General features: G+C 41.9%; 1 protein-coding gene across 2 annotated transcripts in view; it reads left to right on the plus strand.

The window, feature by feature from the left end:
* LOC132816387 (flavin reductase (NADPH)-like) overlaps nucleotides 1-13,110 on the plus strand; it is a 25,352-nt gene extending 12,242 nt beyond the window's left edge. Inside the window, exons 4-6 of one of the 2 annotated variants that reach the window (XM_060825883.1) lie at nucleotides 4,174-4,341; nucleotides 10,264-10,443; nucleotides 12,677-13,110. In XM_060825883.1, the coding sequence (XP_060681866.1) occupies nucleotides 4,174-4,341; nucleotides 10,264-10,421 (326 nt within the window). In that variant the 3' untranslated portion in view covers nucleotides 10,422-10,443; nucleotides 12,677-13,110. Of the gene's footprint in view, nucleotides 1-4,173; nucleotides 4,342-10,263 lie in introns of both variants that reach the window. The other variant, XM_060825873.1, reaches the window with a different exon arrangement.
* Nucleotides 13,111-22,754: the final 9,644 nt, after the last annotated feature.

Consider the following 22,754-nt stretch of genomic DNA (forward strand, 5'->3'; position numbering starts at 1 on the left):
ATAAATTCTGGCATGGATCAATCACACCGAATGCCATTTTCAGTCTGTAGACTGTATATAATTCCACATCAAGGGTTCTTATAGTGCATTTGGGAGTGTCCCTGCCTCTGGCCCAGAACGCCTGGCAAGTTCCACCTGCACCAGAGGTGTGTCAAAACATGTCTTAACAGGTTGATTTAAAAATACCTAAAACCCTATACACCATTTGACTTAAAAGGAGATGATGTTCAATTCAGGCAGAGCTCACCTGGTTCTGCCAGCAGGAGATCCAATTGATTTGCTGATCAGAATAAATGCCTTTTGTATATTAATGCTAACAGGCAGATCAATAATCAATGGAGAAGGGCATCAGAACTAATGTGGTATTGCAGGACTACCAGAGGCTATGAACATGGAGAATCCTTAGTGTAACTCATTTCCTTTATAACCAGAAGGGTGAAAATAATCTCAAAGGGAAAAATCAAGTATCAGTTGTGAGTGTTTGCTTAACATTTTCTCCAATGTCTTTTTTTTGCACATTTATGATATCTTTAAGATTAAAGAGTAGATTATTTTCCTCAACCAGTCAGATTATCAGCTATATCAGCAGTAGCTTTTGGAAAGTGCACACCTTCTGGAGGGAAAGATATTTTTAAGTGAGAACATTTCAACTCCTGTGTGAATTCCATGCATAACAGAAAATTCACAAATGCTGCAAGCTGCAGTAGAAACAGAAAACCTTTGCAGTACAAAGTGAATTTGTGAAAAGATTTTTAAAAAATTTCTTTTTTTAAAAGATGAAAATTATTTAACATTTCAGTTGGAATTCATGAGAACTGTTTTGATTAAAGTGTTGACTTTTTTCTTTCTCTGAGGTTACTGCTAGCATTTAGCATGCTGGCTTTAACATTTTCTGTTATTGTAGATATTGTTACAGTAAGATGCCTCTGATAACCTCCCCCCCCACCCCCTGCGGTTTATTACACTATAGGAGTGACTATAGTTCAAAGTAAACTGGGCTTTATTGACTACAAAGTGTTTTGTCCTCTGGTTGGGAAAGGTGCCACACAGACTAAAATGTTATTTTCTGACTTTTCTACTTAAGTTCTATTTCCATATTCTTTCACAATACTCAATAGACTTCTTTGTCAGCAGTTATGTAACACCCTCAAGTTGTTTCTTTATGATTTCATGAACAAATGGAACACAGTCAACCACTGAAATATTTACAGTGGCCTTTATGATTCTAAATGGAGGCTTCATGTACTTAGAAATGTTATTTTACAATCAAAGTTTGTACGAAAGAACGTCATATAACTGAGAGGTAGGCCTCAATTTCTATTCTAGGATTGGATGCACAGACGCAGGAGAAATCCAGCTCAGCAAACCCAACTTATTTAAGAAGAGCTTTTCTGCACTTCCACGATCAGTTTTGGGAAAAGAGGTAGATTGGGAGTCAGTTAAGGCAATTCGGCAACATTGGGAGAAGCTTCTAGTTCCTTTGGGGGGCTGGGTGAAGAACCCTCCTGTGGATTCCGACACTGTCTTCTAAGAATAAAACCAAAGATGAAAACATGAAACACCCTACCTGTTCTCACCCGGTCAGTCACCATGCCATGTCCATGCCAGTTAATGCACTGCCCCACACCATCCATACCAACTCATCCTGCAGGCACCCTTATAATGCCTTTGCCTAGTTGTCCCCATGGCCTTATGTAACCCTCACACCATCTTAGTGTCAACTTATTATTCTCCCACTCCACCAATGCAACACCATGTTCTGCCCATCCCTTTCTATGCCAACTCACCTTGTATCCACCATGGGCATTCTGACAGAAAACCAAGTAATCTGTCTACTGATGATGTCTCTATCAAAGAAAACACACTCTGTTAGAAAAAAAATGCAAGACATTGAAATTCCTTCAGCGAATCCCCTCCGTGTTCAGTTTTTATGTAAACATATGCTTGACTTTAGTCCATTCTATAAACAACTTGAGCTGTTCATCAAAATGCTCACTTGATAGGCACTTCCTCCTGAAAATTATGGTTGGGAAATTTATAATTTAACAAATCCTAAAATTGTTTATGTCAACAGGAATACTGAAACACACTATACTGTCCTTTCTAATCTCCCCATTTTTTGTTTTGATGGCTATTTCACAGTTTTGGCAAATACTTGTTAGATTTGGCAGTCCCAATCGTTGTCCCAATCATCAGCAAAGTGATGGAAAGTTTGCCGACAGTGCTTTTAAGTGGCACATATTTAGCAATACTGCACACTGATGCTCAGGTTTGGGTTCTGCCATGAACATTCACGTCTTGATTTCATTACATCCTTGTTACAAACATGGACAAAAGAGCTGACTACCAGAGGTCATTGACATCCAGGTTGCATTTGACTAGGTTTGGCATCAAGGGGTTCTTAGCAAAACTGGAGTCAATGGTAATCGGGGGATAGCTCTGTGCAGGTTGTAGTCAGATTGAGCACAATGTGAGAGAACTGCAGTTTATGGAGGTTACCAGCTCCAGAACATTATTGCAGTAGTTCCCCAGCTTCAATATTTGTAATCAACTCACTCAGACATACTATGGCACATCTCTCAAACAGATAGATAGGACTTAAACCCAGGCCTTCAGGCCTCTTTCACTGCACCACAATAGCCCAATTCCTCAGGATAGATGTTTTTAATCAACCTATTTAGAGATGTTATTGCACGTTTTTGGAGCAGGTGAGACTTGAACCTAGACCATCAACCCAGAGGGGTTCCTTGGGGTAGATATTTTCTAATTAACCTGACCAGAGACTGGTGAAATTGAGACATGAACTAAGCCTCCTGGGCAGTGGTAGGGATGCTACCACTGTCCCAGAAGAGCCCTAACTCCTCGAGGTGGTGTCCTAGGCCTGACTATTTTCCACTGCCTCATTAACGTTCCATCCTTTGTAAGTTCAGAAATGGGATGTTTCCTGGTGATTTCTCAAGTTCAATACCATTTAGTATTCCTCAAGAACTGAAGCAGTACATATCAAATTCAGCAAGAGACTATACTCGAGCTGAAAAGAGGCAAGAAACATTCACAATTCACAACACATACACAAATGCCAGAAAATGACCATCTCCAATAAGAGACAACGTAAGCACTGCCCTTTGACATTCAATAGCATATCATAACTGAATCCTGTACTGCCAACATAGTGGAGATTACCGTTGACCAGAAACTGAACTGCACTAGCTGCATACATACAATGTCCATGATAGCAGATCAGAGATTAGTAACTCGCCTCCTAACTCCCATTAGCCTCTCCATAATGAACAAGCGCAAGTCAGAAATGTGATTGAATACGTCTGGTTGCCTGGATGAGTTCAGCTCCAACAACATACAAGAAGGTTGACACCTTGCAGGATAAGGCAAAAGCGAGGACTGCAGATGCTGGAGATCAGAGTCTAGATTAGAGTGGTGCTGGAAAAGAACAGCCTGTGAGGCAGCGTCCAAGGAGCAGGAAAATTGACGTTTTGGGCAAAAGCCCTTCATCAGGACTGAAGAAGGGCTTTTGCCCAAAATGCCGATTTTCCTGCTCCTCTAATGCTGCCTGACTGGCTATGCTTTTCCAGCTCCACTCTAATATAGACCTTGCAGGAGAAAGCAGCCCATTTGTTTGTTTGTAAATGTGATGTCATTCAGTCACTGCTTCACCGACCCTCAGTACTAGCAGTGTGTACCATTTACAAGATGCACTGCAGAAATTGGGCCGATCCTTCCAAATCCATGACCGCCACCATCTAGAAGGACAAGGACATGTAGGAACACCACCACCTGCAAGTTCCTCTCAAAGCCATCTACCTACCTGATTGGGAATTTTATTGACGTTCCGTCAGTGTCATTGGGTCAAAATCATGGAATTTCCTCCGGAACAGAATTGTGGATCTACCTAGAACACATGACTGTACTGTTCACAAAGGAAGCTCACCACCACTTTCTCAAGAGCAACTAAGGATAGACAAAAGTCCTGGCCAGCCAGCAATGGCCTACATTCCATGAGTGAATTTTTTAAGAAGTACATTTTTTGTTCCTAACTAGGGCTGTGACTACATATTTTGTGGGCACAGCTTGCACCAATGTTGCAACATGCAAACATATAAAATTGGTGTCTAAGCAATATCCTTCTGGTATTAAAGCATTGTACTTATTTTGAAGCTGAAACTGCTCAGGAGGCTTCCTGGACAATTCGCTGGGTCTTGATTCCCCTCATCCGCAAATTGCTGATCAACATGGACGAGATGGAGAATTATCTGAGTAATGACTGCCAAGACCTCAGGTGGACTGTGGTGAGACCACCAGGACTTCAGAATGCACCAAAAACAGGTTAAAAATGTTGCTTTACAATTCTACCTCCCTATATTCTGTGCACCGAGAGTTTCCTGTAATAAAAAATTAATTTCTTCTCCAGGGATGGTGAACCTGATACAAGTTTATATTATTTTGAGTATTTAAACATAAAACATTGAATTTGTGCTTTTGAGATGATGTAGTCCGTAGATCAGTTCCTAGATTTGAAAGGACCAGCGATACAGTTCTTAAACTGCTGTGTAAAACTTCAATGTTGGCAATTTTGTTTTAAAGGGAGTGTATGGAATTAGGGAGGCACGGTGGCTCAGTGGTTAGCACTGCTGCGTCACAGCACCAGGGACCTGGGTTCGATTTCAGCCTCTAGCGACTGTCTGTGTGGAGTTTGCACATTCTCCCCGTAGCTGCGTGGGTTTCCTTTAGGTGCTCCAGTTTCCGCCAATAGTTCAAAAATGTGGATAAAAGCAAATTACTGCGGATGCTGGAATCTGAAACCAAAAGAGAAAATGCTGGAAAATCTCAGCAGGTCTGGCAGCATCTGTAAGGAGAGAAAAGAGCTGACGTTTCGAGTCTAACTGACCCTTGGTCAAAGCTTAAAAAAAGGAGAAATAGGGAGTGATTTATACTAGGCTGAGAGAAGGCTCCAGAAGCAAAGGTAGCAAGAAAGAGGTGATAATGACAGTGCAGAGAGAGATTATAGAGAAATTAGGAGCTGTGAATGACCAAGGCTGAAGCTACAGGGCTCTCGACAGCATGCGATCCATCTCCTGCGCCACGATCCTCACCCCCTCCCTCCCCTCCCAGAACAAGGATAGAGTCCCTCTTGTTCTCACCTTTCACCCCACCAGCCTTCACATGCAAAGAATAATCCTCCGCCATTTTCGCCAACTCCAACACGCTGTCACCACTAAACACCTCTTCCCTTCCCTCCCCATCTCTGCATTCCGCCGAGATCGTTCCCTCCAGGACAATCTAGTCCACTCCTCCATCACACCTAACACCTCTCCAATCACACACAGCACCTTCCCATCACACCTAACACCTCTCCCACCACACACGTCACCTTCCCATGCAATCGCAGAAGGTGCAACACCTGCCCCTTTACCTCTTCCATGCTCACCATCCAAGGCACCAAACACTCATTTCAGATTAAGCAACGTCTCACTTGTACCTCTTTCAATTTGATCTATTGCATTCGTTGCTCCCAATGTGGTCTCCTCTATATCAGAGAGACAAAACGTTGACTGGGTGATCGCTTTGCTGAGCACCTTTGGTCTGTATGCAATCAGGTACCGGACCTTACCTCGCCTCCCACTTCAATACACAATCCTGCTCCCATGCCCACATGTCTGTCCTTGGCCTGCTGCAATGTTCCAGTGAAGCTCAACGCAAACTGGGGGAACAGCATCTCATCATCCGACTAGGCACATTACAGCCTGCCCGTCTCAACATTGAATTCAACAACTTCAGATGATTATCCTACCTCAACCCCTCTGCTTTCATTCTGTTCTGTAATTTTATTTCATTTATTTTATTTGTTTATTTTTTCACTGTTCTGTACCTCTTATTTCTTGATTGTCGCTATCTCTCTTTCTCTCGCTCCCCACTCTCTCATCACCTTTTTCCCCTCCTGTTCCCCCTTTGCTACCCTCCTTCCTTGTTTTCCATTTTGCCTGTGCTTCACCCATCCCCCACATATTTTGTCACATAGCACTGGTTTCAATCTTGGTCATTCACAGCTCCCAATCTCCCTACAATCTCTCTGTGCACTGTCATTATCACCTCTTTATCGCTACCTTTGCATCTGGAGCGATGATTCACCTTCTCTCAGCCTAGTATAAATACCTCCCTATTTCTCCCTTTTTTTAGGCTTTGACAAAGAGTCATTTAGACTCAAAACGTCAGCTCTTTTCTCTCTTTACAGATGCTGCCAGACCTGCTGAGATTTTCCAGCATTTTCTCTTTTGAGTGCAAAAATGTACATGTTAGGTGAATTGGCCATGCTAAATTGTCCATAGCATTCAGGGACGTGTAGGTTAGGTGCAGTAGTCTAGGGAAATTTAGAGTAGTAGGGGAACGGATCTGGATGGAAAGGGATACCTTTCGGAGGGTCGCTGTGGACTTGTTGGGACAAATGACCTGTTTCCACACTGTAGTGATTCTAGCTTCACTTCAGCTGCTTCTATCTCTTCTCACCCCAGAGCATTTACTAATCTCAAGCTAGTTCTTGGTTTTTTTGGTATTGTTCTAATTGGATTTTCATTATCCCATTGTTACATGTCTTACTTACATTCCATTTTCCCACACTTGCCAAGTTTATTCTGATTTGATTTGAAACTGCTCCTGCTTCGATTTGCTTAGAGTAATTTTGTTTTTTTTTGGTGATGGTGTAAAATGGACAAGAATGATTCAGCAAGCTATTTATGCAGCATTCCCATGACTTAGATCAACATTTCACCTCTCACTCCAACAGACTGCTCCTAATCTTATTTATTTTCAAACTCTTCTTAGGATCTTTTGTCTTGTTCCTTGGCTTTTACTACATCTGTTTTCTCTGTAGGTCTCTGTCTGTCCGCAGCTCTGTCCTTCTCATCCTTCTCTTACAGTGAGCAACAGAAACATCACTTTAGGGTAGCACCTAAAATTGTAGAAGATCAAAGTGAAAGAAATTAACCATCAGGTTGGCACTGTCTCCCTCCAGCCTTGCTCTCTGTGCTCATAGTGTGGCTTCAACTATCCCTATCCTCCTGCCAACATTCCCCCACACTCCCCAATCCCTAATTCCTCTCTGGATCTGCTCCGAAGACCTACCCTACCCCAAGCACCTGGACTTTGTCTGATAGCACCATCATGCCATCACCACCATCTTCCCACCCATTGTTTTCCCCCCTTTCCTTCTTTGCTTTCTAGCATTTCTACCTCCCAACCCAGGACTTTGCCACCTGATCTCTTGTTCTCACCTTGAACTCCTGTTATCTGTTCCTCTTGGTTGCTGTCTACAGCCATCCCAAACTTGCAATGACCTCCTGGGCTTCACTAATGGCAGGCATTGGTAGTGTAGGGAGTCCTGGAACTTCACCTGATGATTGTACTGACTAACCTCTGCCAGCAGGTGGAAGTATGATAAGGTGAGAGTAATTTTTAATTACTTGTATATATTTCCTAATTGATGTATCTTATTTTGCACATTGTTTCAGTGGGAAATGCTCAATATTGCATGTGAAGATTTTAGTTTGTACTTTGTTTTTTTTTCTGGCAAGAAATGTCCAAGGGAATCAAACTCCAGCGATTACTGTTGATTAGTTTGAGAACCTATGTTCACTTCAAGTCATTTTACTGAAGAGGTGATTTTCAGGAATGGACCCAGACTGCTAAATGATAACTTACTGTATCTCATATTATGGAGTTTCAGGTTTGATCAACTAAAGCTGTGTACCTCCAAACACCTTAATTGACATTATTTTGAATTTCTTGGTTTAAACTAATTTTCATAAAGCTGCAAAAGCTGTATTTTCATTTTGTAAACAGATTTTGTTTTATAAATCTGACACAATAAAATTTATTGTTGAGATGAGCAATTTTGCATCTTTATCTACTTGACTGATGGAACCAGACGATCACAAAAGTTGGTTAGTGCTACAATGCATAAAATTTCAGACTGGCTTATAGTATTTTAAAACCAGTTAAGTTAATTTTAATTAAATTCAAGTGCGGGATCAGTTTGACCACTCAATTTACCCAATCAATATACCTGTTAGTGTCTATGAAACCTAAATTGGAATGCACTATAAAATGGGTGACAATTCAATCCCATCACTTCCAAAACAAACAAAAACAGAAATTACTGGAGAAACTCTAGGTCTGGCAGCATCTATGTGGAGAAAACAGAGTTAATGTTTCAAGTCCTATGACTCTTCTTCACCACTAGATGTTGCTGGACACTGAAACCACTGAGGTAATTAATTCATTGACAGTGTATGTGGAATCTCTAGCTTAAGGCTGAATAAGTTCAGGAGCTACTTTTTTGGGAAAATATAGTGGGTGTTATTGTCATGAACACTATGCCAGTTGATAAACTTAAATCTATGCTTAAGATCTGAAGTGCACTGAAAAGGGCCATAACTGCTTTGTTCAAATGTTTCAGCTTTTTGAATATGCAATGGAAAAACATTAGCTGTCACCTTATCAATCTAGAAGATGTGTTTAAGGTGTCTCTTTTTGTGTGGAAGCATGTGTCAGATATTTTGGGGGAAAAAAAGACTTATGCCTGTTGTCTTGTGCCACTTTAAATACTGTAGTGACTTGGAAATTAACGCTTTCCTTGTGGCATTAAGATAAATGGGCTGATAATTGAGGATATCGATGAATTCTTCTAATGCACCTCCTGTGTGAATTCAAATATTGCCATTAATCAACTCAAGTACAAAAAGTATTATCAAGGAACAGCATCACCTAATAAATCAGTGCAGTGCGGTTCTATTCCAGAGGACCCAAAATGTTCAAAAAAACTCTGTATAAGTGGCAGATTAATACTGGATTGTTGCAGCCCATTTGTGCCTAGTGAGTCAGCTGTGCAATTCCTGATTGCAGCCCTGAGGTCATTAGTGAAGAGCATCTGAGCTGTCAGAACAGGGATTGGAGCTTCTGCCTCTGCTGATATCACACCCAGTGTACCGTATGAAAGTGGGTGCATGCGAGTTGAGATATAGTCATGCAAAAGTCATAAGACCCCAACTGCCCAACTCCACTTATTCTTTGTTGCAATTTCTTTGTAAAATTTAAATTTTTCTATTCTTTAATAGAATGTGAACACTGCTGGCTAGATCAACATTTATTCCTATTCCTAACTGCCCTGGAGAAGATGGTGGTGAGACACCTTCTTGAACTGCTCTGTCCTTAGTGTAGGGGCACAAACTGTGCTGTTAGGAAGTGAGGTCCAGGACTTTTATACAGTGACAGGGAAGGAATAGTGGTGTAGCTCCAAGTCAGCATGGTGTATGGCTGGAGGGAACCTTGCAGGTGGTGATACTTCCTTGCATGCACTGTGCTTGTCCTTCTAGGTGGTAGATGTGTGTTTGGAAGGTGCCTTCAGGAGTGTACCTTTGGAGATGGGAAACACTGCTGCCAATGTACATCAGTGGTGGAAGTTCTGAAGTTGTTGGAAGAGGGTGCTGACTTAAGCATGCCACTGTGTCCTGGATGGTGTCAGGCTTCTTGAGTATTCTTGGCGCTGCAACCATCCAGGCCAGCATTGAGTGTTCATCCTACTCCCGACTGATGCTTCCTATAAAATGAATGAGCTTTGAGGTACCAGGAGGCAAGTTACTTGCCATGTAATTCCCAGTCGTTGATTTAACCTTGTCACCAAAGTATTATATAATTCATCCAGTTCAGTTTCTGTTCAAAGGATAATCTTTAGAATATTCATTTCGGGGATTTAGTGATGATCATGCCATTAAATGTCAAAGGAAGTTAGTTAAATTCCCTCTTGTTGGAGATGGCCATTGCCTGTCATGTTTGGTACGAATTGATTACTTACCACTTATCAACCCAAGCATGAATTTTATTCAAGTCATCCTCATTTTGGGCATAGACTGCTTTAGTATCTGAGGAGTTGTTCACTGACCATCTGCAAATATCTTCACTTCTGACCATGTTTTGGATGGAAAGTTTTATCTTCTGGAAAGTATTGACAAGAACTGAACTGAAAATAATACATTGTATGTATATATTAATAGTTATAGTTAACCAATTGTATATGCTGCCTCTTTTAATTATATAAAAAAAGAGGGATTTTAGGAACTTGTTGTTTTTTCTTTGTCTCTGGACTGTGCAGATTTATTACTGAGTTTCCATTTCAGTGATCCAAAGCTTTTTACCAGCTTTAAACCATATGTATTATCAACATTTCTTAATTATTTGTTCTTTAATTTTCTGTAGGCAAAGAAATATTAACTCATGAAGGGTACTTTGTGCCAGGTCCAGATGGAATTCCCATTGGAAATTCAGTGACACGAGGAGATGTTGCTCACTTTATGCTGTCACTCATTGAAGAAGATTCGTGGATTAAGAAGGCAGTAGCCATGATAACAAGATGAAAGAAATATTCTTGCCAATGGAGTGAGAACTTCTTTACTTTACATTTATTCCCAATTTTCTAGCTAAATTCTGTAAGAGTGTTGATATAAACCATGAGAACAAAGAGACAGAGTTAGAACATAGAACAGTACAGCACAGAACAGGCCCTTCAGCCCACGATGTTGTGCCGACCACTGATCCTCATGTACGCACCCTCAAATTTCTGTGACCATATGCATGTCCAGGAGTCCCTTAAATGTCCCCAATGACCCTGCTTCCACAACTGCTGCTGGCAACGCATTCCATGCTCTCACAACTCTGTGTAAAGAACCCGCCTCAGACATCCCCTCTATACTTTCCTCCAACCAGCTTAAAACTATGACCCCTCGTGTTGGTCATTTCTGCCCTGGGAAATAGTCTCTGGCTATCGACTCTATCTATGCCTCTCATTATCTTGTATACCTCAATTAGGTCCCCTCTTCTCCTTTTCTCCAATGAAAAAAGTCCGAGCTCAGTCAACCTCTCTTCATAAGATAAGCCCTCCAGTCCAGGCAGCATCCTGGTAAACCTCCTCTAAACCCGCTCCAAAGCATCCACATCTTTCTTATAATAGGGCTACCAAAACTGGACGCAGTATTCCAAGTGCAGTCTAACCAAAATTTTATAGAGCTGCAACAAGATCTCACGACTCTTAAACTCAATCCCCCTGTTAATGAAAGCCAAACACCATATGCTTTCTGAACAACCCTGTCCACTTGGGTGGCCATTTTAAGGATCTATGTATCTGCACCCCAAGATCCCTCTGTTCCTCCACACTGCTAAGAATCCTATCCTTAATCGTGTACTCAGCTTTCAAATTTGACCTTCCAAAATGCATCACCTCGCATTTATCCAGGTTGAACTCCATCTGCCACCTCTCAGCCCATCTCTGCATCCTGTCAATGTCCCGTTGCAGCCTACAACAGCCCTCTATACTGTCAACGACACCTCCAATCTTTGTGTCATCTGCAAACTTGCCAACCCATCCTTCAATCCCCTCATCCAAGTCATTAATAAAAATTGCAAACAATAGAGGCCCAAGGACAGATCCCTATGGAATTCCACTCACCATAGACTTCCAGGCAGAATATTTTCCTTCTACTACCATTTGCTGTCTTCTGTTGGCCAGCCAATTCTGTATCCAGACAGCTATGTTCCCCTGAATCCCATTCCTCCTGACCTTCTGAATGAACCTACCATGGGGAAACTTATCAAATGCCTTGCTGAAGTCCATATACACCACATCCACAGCTCGACCCTCATCAACTTTTCTAGTCACATCCTCAAAGAACTCGATAAGGTTGGTGAGGCATGACCTGCCCCTCACAAAGCCGTGCTGACTGCATTTAATCAAGCCATGCTCTTCCAGATGGTCATCAATCCTATCCCTCAGAATCCTTTCTAACAACTTGCAGACGACAGTCGTGAGACTTACTGGTCTGTAATTGCTGGGGATTTCCCTATTTCCTTTCTTGAAGAGAGGAATTACATTTGCCTCTCTCCAGTCCTCAGGTACGACTCCAGTGGAGAGCGAGGATGAAAAAATCTTCGCAAGTGGCGAAGCAATTGCATTTCTCGTTTCCCAAAGCAGCCGAGGACAAATCTGGTCCGGGCCTGGCGACTTGTCAATCTTAATGTTTGACACAATTTTCAGCACATCAGCTTCCTCTATCTCTATCCATTCCAGCATGCACACCTGCTCTTCAAAGGTTTCATTCACTACAAAGTTTGCTTCTTTTGTAAAGACAGAAGCAAAAAACTCATTAGTGGAGTAAGGAAGTAAAGACAAAACCGAGTGCTACAGTAGAAATGTTGCCAAACAAGCTCCTGGGAATTAAAGGGTAACCTTTACTTGGCTGTGTCTTTCAGCTCTTGTTTATGTATGTCAAGCTAAAAGTTGTAGGATGTCCTTTTGAGTTAACAATGAAAAACAATTCATTATTCTCAGTTAGGATGTTTCATAGGATTAAATCAGTATGGAATATGTTATTAATAAACCACTAGAATTTGAAAATAGCTTTGATATAAAACAACCTCATGACATTATTTTGAGTAATACCCATTGAGTCCAGAAACTGTTACAGAAACAGCACTTATTTAGAAATCTTTTGAACAGATCCAAGCAATTCCCTCAATTGTATTGGATAAGTAAAACAAATTATGATGCAGTATAAATGAACAGTTTTGTGTTTCAGTCAAATATTAATAATGCTTTCTGGTTCAAATTGTTGGTTAGGTACTGAACATTATCCTAAATTGCAGAAAGTTCCAAAATCCAGAACTGACTTGGTCTCGAAGATTCCAGACTTGAGAGGTTCCAGTGCATAATGTGTTAGTGACATGAATTAAGTTAGTTTATAAACTGGCTGCATGTAGGGGCTCACCATTACTTCTGAGAACATGAAGGCTTTGAAAAAGCCCAAGTTCATGTTGATGTATGCAATGGCTAAATACACCTCCAATGTCTGAATGTATAATCAACATCTCAATCGAAGTGTTTTATGTGAACATGGAATTATTAATAATTCATAAATGGAAAAAGTACGCTTAGCACTATGGTTTTTGTTTTTATGCTTTTTCACAAATGTAAACCTTTTTATGCATTGTTTGGAAGCTTTTTATGCCTGTCATATTTAATTAAGTCTTTACTTCTGTCATGCTAACTTTTTTTCTGCTACAAAATTTGCTTCAAGATTTAATAAAGTCAATATTTTGCAAGAATTACACATCAGATTTAATGTACAAAATTGCATTAATATTCATTATGACACATCATTGTATATCATTAAGGTTTCAACATTTTATATTGGAAATTGTATTAACTGGTGGGAAAAATAGGGTCGCAGAATAATACAGTACAGAAGAAGGGCCTTCCGACCCTTATGAATGAGTTGTTTTTTCTTTTTGGTAGCACTATGCAGATAATCCCGTTCCATTCATCTTTCCCTATAGGCCTGTATCATTTTTCTGTTGAAAGAGGAGGCTCCATGAACATTTCCATTCTCAATGAAAGTGGAGCGCAGCATTTGAGCACCAAATATAAAGTTGAAGCTTTTATTACCATCTAACAGGCAATTGCTGGACTCAAACAGGCATCAACAGTGTTGAAAACGTTTGGTTTTGTAGCCAAGCTGTCCCAGTTCAGCTTCACTTACCTTAGAATGTGGAAAATTGCTCAAAAAGCAGGAGAAATCCAATCTGTCTAATTGCTGACAAAGAGTTAACCTGAGCAAATTATAGGTAAATTTTGGAGATAAAACAAAATCGTAATTTAGAGAAACCGAGATTAACCAGAAGAAATCATTCACTGGAATTTAGAAGTATGAGAAGCAGGAGAAAGTGAGGACTGCAGATGCTGGAGATCAGAGCTGAGAATGTGTTGCTGGAAAAGCGCAGCAGGTCAGGCAGCATCCAAGGAGCAGGAGAATCGACGTTTCGGGCATGAGCCCTTCTTCAGGAATTCCTGAAGAAGGGCTCATCTGTTATGGGTGGTTCATTTCCCCTTGACTTGATTGAATTGTTGGAGGGGACAACAAGCTGGGAGGATGAGCAAAGCTTTTCAGAAACAGCATGAAGGGATTTTGCCATTGCTTTTGAAAGATGTGCCATGGTTGATTGATCAATAACTGAAAAGCTCTTGGGATCCAAAGGAAGAGTGGCATGGTGTCTCAGTGGTTAGCACTACTGCCTCACAGTGCCAGGCACCTGGGTTCGAAACTAGCCTTGGGCAACTGTCTGTGTGGAGTTTGCACATTCTCCCCTGTCTGCGTGGTTTCCCTCTACAGTCCAAAGATGTGCAGGTTAGATGGATTAGCCATGCCAAATTGCCCAAAATGTGCAGGGATGTGCAAGGTAGGTGGATTAGCCATGGGAGATGAGTGGTCAGTCTGGATGGGAGGGTCGGTGTGGACTCAATGGGTCACATGACCAGCTTCCACACAGTAGGGCTTCTATGATGGCAGCAAATCTGAGCTTATATTGATATAGTGTGAAGATCAAATGGTTATGGTTAATAGTTGCTTTTGTGCCTCAAAAAAAATGTTTCCAGTGAGGTTTCTCAGGGCTCTACACTGACATACTTCTTGTTCATGGTGCGAAATAATAATTTAGACTTGAACAAAGGAAACTTTGGGATCATTGTAGATGATACAAAAATTGGTCAATAGCAAGGAAGAAAGCTATATAGGCTCTCGGAAGATATCACTGGACTGGCTAGGTGGACAGCCAAGTAACAGGTTGTATTCAATCCAGAGAACTGTGAGGTAATGCATTTCCGGAAGACAAACAGCACAGGCAAATACACAATAAATGGTAGGAATGAAGAATATACAGGAACAAAAGGGAGCTGGGAGCAGATATCTACAGATTGAATGTAACATGAAAGGTGGGAAAGTGAGAATATTGGTTCCTTTTCTTGATTGACCAAGGCTTTTAATGTAAAAGCAAGATCTTCACAGCAAGAGGACTCTGTATAGTTTTGAACACAGTTAAAGGAAGAGCATGAGTGTGTAGACGGTAAAAGAAATTACGAAGATGCCACCAGGAATGGAGAAATTCAACTCTGAAGAAAGATGGGATAGGTTGCGAATGTTTTTGTTCTGAATAGAAAAAATGGAGGAGAGATTTAATTGAGGTATACCAAATACGCAGCCTAGATAGAGGAACCTATTTGTTTAACAGAGATTGATAATCGTGGTAATAGATTTAAAGTAATTGTTGAAGAATTAGAGTTGAATTGAGGAAAATATTTTCCCCAGAGGTTGGTGGGGGTCTGGAACCTACTGGCTGAAAGGATGATTGAGGCAGAAATTCTCAACACATTAAAAAAAATCTGTAATATGCACTTCTGTGTGATGGCATAACCTACTGAGTTGCAGATTGAGGGGAAGTTGGATTAGGTATAATTTCAGTGCCCATTTCCCTCCTGAATTAGTTTAAACCCACCTGAAGAACAAATTTCCCCCCAGGAGATTGATACCTTCTGGTTCAGGTGAAGACTATCCTGTTTATCGAGGTCCCACCTACCCCAGAAAGCGCCCCAGTTGTCCAGGAATCCAAAACCCTCCCTCCTGCACTATTCCTGCAGCCATGTGTTCAACTCGCCTCCCTCCCAATTCCTCGCCTCACTAGCATGTGGCATGGGCAACAAACGAGAAATGACAACTCTATTTGTTCTAGCTCTAAGCTTCCACCCTAGCTCCCTAACTTTCTGCTTTAAATCCCCATCTCTCTTCCTACCTATGTTGTTGGTACCTATGTCATTTGTGCCTATGTGGGGCTTGGGGCTGCTCCCCTTGCCCCTTAAGGATCCCGAAACGTGATCAGAGATGTCATTATCCCTGGCACCTGGGAGACAATGCACCAACCATGAGACTCTCTCGTTCCCACAGAACCTCCTATCTGTCCCCGTAATTAACGAGCCCCCAATAACTAATGCTCTGCTCCTCTTCCCCTTTCTGAGCAACAGGGACAGACTCTGTCCCAGAGACCTGTTCCCCATTGCTTACTCCTGGTAAGTCATTTCCCCCCCCAACAGTATCCAAAACAATATATTTGTTGTTGAGGGGAATGGCCAACAGGGAATCCCTGCGCTGCCAGCCAGTTCCCTTTCCGTCCCCTGACGCTAACCCATCTATCTTCATCTTTTACCTGAGGTGTGACTACCTCCCTGTAACTCCTCTCAATAGCTCCCTTCACCTCCCGAATGATCCACCAAAATCAGAATGTACCAATGTCCTGGTGAATTGCATAACATGAGCAATTGATGAGGCTTTAAACTTAAAAATTGGTGGATAGGAATGTGGTTGGCCAGGGGTGCTGCTTGACTGGAATAATCAGTAAGGGGTGCATGGTCCTGAATGAGACTTAGACAAAGTAGGGAATTAGGAAATTGAATACACAGGAGTCAGTACACAGGGGCAAAGACATTTTTCATATAATAGCTTATTTTTTGGTCTCCTCTAGCCCAGTAATTTTCTTGCTTTTCAGCCAGGAAAGTGCAAGATTATATTTCATTTCTTTAGCTTTGTAAATTCTTAACTAATTCACTAATTAAGTAAGTATTATGGGATGTATAAGTGCATGTAAGGTTTATTGCTAATGTATATTAGTAATTGCTTATTAGTTGTCGCAGTTGTGACATGGATAACCAAGTGTGCAGGAAGTGTCATCTATTGCAATAGTGTAAGGATTTTGAATTTGAGCAATATCTGGAATCACTGCAGTGCATTCATGAGGCGAAGAGTTACATGGAGAGCATATTTATAGAGATGGTCACTCTACAGCTAAAACTTTTGGGAAACAGGGAATGAGTGACCAATAGGTAGTTAAAAAGGAGTAAGCAGGTAGGACAGGAGTCATCCACAAATGCATCTCACTCTCTAACCAATATTCTGTTCTGAACACTTATGAGAAAATAGGGCATGCAGCCCAAGCAAATTCTATGGCACCATAGGTAGCCCAGAGGGTTATAAAGTGAATGGAAGGAGCCATAATGATGTGTGATTTGATAGTTAGGGAAATGGATAAGCATTTCTGCAGCTGCAAACATTACTCAAGCACTTCTTTTATCTCCCTGGTGCTGGGTAAAGGATGTCACTGAGCAACTGCAGAGCATCATGAGGGGGTGGGAGGGTGAACAGTCAGCAGTTGAGGTCCACATTATAATCAATGATGTAGATAGAAATAACAGGGTGATATTGAAGGCAGAGGTTAGGGAGCTTAGTAGACAAATAGCAAGCAATCCCTAATGGCATTGTGAGTAAAGCTGCACCAATGAACTGCAGTAGATCAAGAATGTAGTTCACCCCCCCCTTCTCAACCAACAATATCCACATGAGTAAATAAAAATAAAGCAGGTTCTCATAAGTATTAATCTCTGGATTACTCCCAGTGCCACATGCACGTGAGCAAAGGAATGCAGTGATAAGATAGATGTGTGCATAGCTTGAAAGTTGCTGCAGGATGGAGGGCTTTAGATTCTTTTGAAATTGGAACAATTCTGTCAAGGTCAAACAAGTTGCACTTGAATAGAGCTAGAACTGAGCCTTTGAGGGACATATCCCAGTGATGTTGGGAATGTTTAAATGCATTTGGGAAGGTGTTTGGAGACCAAAGAATAGATTCAGTTAGGACAAAATCAGAAATGAAAATGGAAGACAGAAAATTTGTGGATCATCTGGAAATCAAAGAAAACAAAAGTTAGAAAATAAAATACAGAGGAACCTCGATTATCCGGACAAAGTGATTGGGCACTATTTCATTCAGATAATTGATTATTTGGATAATCGATTTTACCTTAAACAAGGGAAGCCATTAAACAAGATCCCGAACAGCTTCTATGATTGCAAGAGCATTTGTCAGTTTCCGGGAACTCAGTGTCATGATAGAAAGACAGAAGCACCGGCTCATGCATGCATTTCCTTTCTTAGCCATGTTTTTTCATGAACGGCCCAGTAAATTGACAGGAGTACACTGGACTGTAAAACACTTACCTTCGCAAAGGGCCATGTAACTAACCCTTACCTAAAAAATATCCAGTCACTGATGCTTGAGCTGCTTGTGTTTCTTTGTTTTTGCAGCATTTCACATGTTCTTCAGTCCATGTAAATCAAATACACTTACCTCTTTGATGTAATGTTTTTGCTGTACCTTTAGATCTTCATCGGATAGTTTGAAATTCGAATAATTGATATTCAGGTAATCGAGGTTTCTCTGTGTAGAGTTTAGCAGAGCTCAAGTGTATTTACTTTAGTGCAAGGAAATATAGCTAATAAGAGGGTACAGATGGAAGCATGGCCAGATTTTATCAATGCCCTGATAGAAATATAGCTTAAGGAGGAACTGGAATGGGAACTCAATGCTCCTGATTACAAGGCTTTTCCTCTTGCTGGGGAAGAGTATACAAAGACAGTGACTGAGCAGTGGGAGCCATACAAAGGCCATACAACCAGTTCAGAGTAAACATGCTCCCACAAAGATAAAAAGGGCCAAATCTGGAGCCTCATTGATTTCAAACAACTCGGAGGTTAAGATAAGTCAGAAAAGGAAAGTATACTCCAGACACCAATAACTAAATACTATAGAAAGCTGAGAGAAGTATTATAAGGGGAGGGCTGATATCAGAAAGGAAATTAAGAAAACAAAGAGCGAGCATGAAAGAAACTTGACAGACTAAATCAAGGTGAACCTAAAGATATTTTATCAATACTTTAGGGATAAGAGGATAACCAAAGAAAGTAGGTTCCATAAAAGATCAAATGTTGAAATGTTTGTATTGTTCTTCATGAATGCTGTATTTTGTATTTGTTTTCAGAAAATAAGGGGGAATGATGTGGATATTATAGTAAAGGAGGAGTGTGAAGTATTAAATATGATAAACATTAGGAGAGAGGAATTATTAAAGGAATTGAGAGTGGATTACTGTGGAGACTTCGATGAAACATATCCCAGACTGTTAAAAAAAAGAGAGGAAACAGTGAACCATGAGACCATAACTCTCCAATCTTCACTGGAGATGTGCCTAGTCCTAGCACATTGGAGAGTTGTTAATGTTGCACTTTTCTTGAAAAAAGGAGTCAATAGCAAGACCAAGTAAATACAGACCAGTTAGTCTAACCTCCATAATTGTCAAATTAATGGAGCAGTTCTGTGAAACAAGATAAACCGTCACTTACAAAAGCATAGATTAATTAAGGATAGTCAGAATGTTACGAGAAGATCATATCTGACTAACTTTTTTTTAGGAACCACCAAGAATTGATGAGGCTAGAGCAGTTGATGTAATCCCTGCAGTTTTAAGCAAGTCTTAAGACCAGGTTCCACATGATAGATTGCTAACAAAATCGAAGCCCAAAGGATTGAGTGGAATGTAGCAAGCTGAATACAAAAGGGCCTCAGTGGCAGGAAACAAAGGATTGACGAATGTTTTTGCGACTGGTACACTATTTCCAGTGAGGTTCCACTGGGCTCATTTCTAGATCCCCAACTTTTTGTGGTAGATATTAACCTTTGGATATAAATTCCAGAGACACGGTCAAGTAATTTGTGGATGACATAAAAATTGGTTTTGTGGTTGATGATAAGGAAAACAGATGCAAACTGCAGCTGGTTATATCAATGCAGCTTGATATCAATACACTGGTCAGATGTTCAGATAAGTGACAGATTATTTCACCCCAGACAAGTGCGAGCTGATACATGTGGAGTTAAGAAGACCTATGAAATCTGTTCCTTTATTAGCTGAAGTATAGAATATAGGATCAGGAGGTTATGCTTGAACTATATAAAACACTAGTTAGACTACAACTCAAATAATGTGCAATTCTGGTCCCTTCAACACACAAAGGATGTAATTGCACTCACAAAGGTACAAAGGAGACTTTTGAAGGTGTTACCAGGACTCTAAAAGACAGATATGAGGAAAGATTGGAAAAGCATGGGTGATTATCTTTATAATAGAGATTTGATTGAGATGCATAAAATTGTAAGGGACCTGAACAGAATGGATGGGTAAGTCCCATTTATTTAAGCAGAGAAATCAGTGACTAGGTAGCATAGATTAAAATGCTTTACATGAATATTAGAAGTGAAATGAGGAAAAACATTTCACTCAGAAGGTGGGGAGAAACTGGACCTCACTACCTTAAAGCATACTAGGTGTAAGAAACTGTTGTCATTTAAAAAGTTCCTGGATATGTACCTCAAGTATCATAACTCATTTTTCCATGCTGTAAACTTCTATAATTGATGACAATGTATAAATCTAAAGATTCCTGATGAAGGGCTTATGCCCGAAACGTCGAATTTCCTGTTCCTTGGATGCTGCCTAACCTGCTGTGCTTTAACCAGCAACACATTTTCAGCTCTGATCTCTAGCATCTGCAGACCTCATTTTTTACCCTATAAATCTAAAGAGAAAAGTTTTGGGTAACACAGGATGAGTACAACAGGTAGAGGACAAAAGTCTAATAGCAATTGTGAATAAGGTCAAATCAGGGAATTATGATACAAAGCTCAATGACGTTTCATCTGATTGGATAAAGTATTTTCAACAAGATAGATAAATTAATAGCACAAAAGGATGTAACTTTGTTTGTTCTAAGACTATGACTGTGATGATGTTGCTTGATGACCAGGGTTGGGAGCTAAGTGTTCCAGGACATTTCACATTCCAAAAACAAACAGACGTTCTTGGGAAGGTCCGTAAAACTTGTAGGAGGCAGCACCAACGTGGAGAACCCCTTTTGGAATCTGGAGTGATAGGTCAAGGTGACCCTGAAGATGGAGGCCAGTGGGAACATCCTCCACCCGCCCTCCATCCTCGCAACTGGAGGGAGCTGAGGCTACCTGGCACACTTAGGGCAGTGTACAGTGTACAGTGGGAGGTCAGGGTATGTGGCAGCCAACTGCAAAGTGACCCTCTGCAGGAACTGCAAGCCGGAGGGCCACCTGACTAAGGACTGTAAGGAGTTCCAAGAATTGCACCCTGTATGGGGAGGCAGGCCATCTGTACAAGGCTTGTCCAAGATGGAGGGGCATCACGTATGCCCAGGTGGACCCCCAAAAGACAGTAGAGTGTCACCCAGAAAGAGGGACAGGCTGGAGAGAAGAAAAAGGTAGCCAGTGCAGAAGCACAATCTCTACCTGAACAGATGGAGTCAAAGGAGGAGGTAAGGGTGTGGATACCTGTGAGAAACAAGTCGGGCCCCACACAGTAAAACGGAAAGAGGCAGCCGCGTGATGGACATACCAGCAACTTCTCTGAAGATGAAGATGTGCAGAAGGATGGCCACCAACAAAAAAAAAGAAGCACAGCACCACAGTGGGAGGGGAGCGGGGCGGGGGGGGGGGGGGGGGGGGGGGGTGGGTGGGGTGGGGTGGGGGGGGTGTGGGGGGGGTGGCGGTATGGTTGGTTGGAGAAAGAGAGGGGCACCCTCCAATCTAGAAATGACGGATGTCACAAGGGATCGGGGGAAACCCAACCTCCAGCCATCAGGAACCACGGAGTACCCACCACATCACAGCTCCGGGAAACTGGGAGCAGCAATGCTCTGGATCAGGAGCAGAGCACAATGGCCCCTCTTTTGGACACCAAACCAGGGGTGTGCTCACCCCAACGACACTGCATCAGGACAATGTCCCAGGGAGGAACAGAACAGCTACCTCAGCGCTCGGAGTGTCCAACAGTTCGCCCATGCCATAGGGATAGGGACTCTCCCAGTGATAAGACTGTGGGTGGGTGGACACTAGGTCTTTAGGTAATTCTATAAACTCTTAAAATGTGTTTTAAAAATGTCAGCATTAATGTGCGTAGCATTTAATCTACTACGTAAAGTATTTCTACCTTGGCTTACCTGGCCAACGCCAAGCGGACCTCCGGTTTCTGCAGGAGAGCGGGATCCTGCACCTCAGCAGCTATAGGAAATGGTCGAGCTTGTGGGCCCACGAGCCTTCGATTTGGACGGGGTGGGGGGAAATGATTACCGTTCCTCCAGCCTGGGGATTGTGCAGCAAGGAGGCAACGTCACCACCTCCGAGGTTAAGGAGGTGGTGATGGGTGAAGCAGATGTCAAGCTGGTGTTCTTCTCTGACCACTGCCTCCTGCTGGCGGACTGTCACCTACAGGACCACCAGCGGGCCGCCAAGGAAACATGGAAGCTGAATGTGAAAATGTTGACCCCTGGAACTACTGAGGAACTCAAGAGGGATTACACAGGGTTGGAGAACTGTGAAGCCCCTCTTTGAGTTTCCAGCCTCTGGTGGGAAACAATCAAGAGGTTCTTCATTCTCAAAGATGTTCAGAAGGTGAGAGACAGATCAGGAAGACTGTCCAAACTCTAGAAAGGCATGCAAACCTACTCCTGCTGCAGATGATGGGGGTCGATGTCATGGAGGATCAACAGGATGTGAACAGCCAGCAAGCCTTACTCCTTGCCTTGGAGACTTCTCTTCCAGTCCAGAGTCCCTACTGTGGAGCAGGACGTGCTCATGTTTCATCTTCCAGAAAGTGCGCCTGGGGATCTCTATGATCAACAGCCTGAAGGAAGAAGGTAATTCAGTAATGTCATCTCAGTCCAACATCCTGAGGATTAGCAAATCCTTTTATGCTAGTCTCTATGACACAAAGCTCACAGACAGCGGATGTCTTAGACAGCACCATGCAGGAGAGGCTGGACGAGCCGTTATCACTGGATGAGCTGACCAAGGCCCTCAGATCCTTAGAAAAGAATAAAACACCCAAAGCGACATCTTACCAGCCAAGTTGTATTTGGCTCTGAGGGAATTGATTGACTAGGAACCGTTGGAGGTGTGTG

This window comes from Hemiscyllium ocellatum, chromosome 1 (assembly GCF_020745735.1).
Source record: "Hemiscyllium ocellatum isolate sHemOce1 chromosome 1, sHemOce1.pat.X.cur, whole genome shotgun sequence".
Taxonomy (NCBI): domain Eukaryota; kingdom Metazoa; phylum Chordata; class Chondrichthyes; order Orectolobiformes; family Hemiscylliidae; genus Hemiscyllium; species Hemiscyllium ocellatum.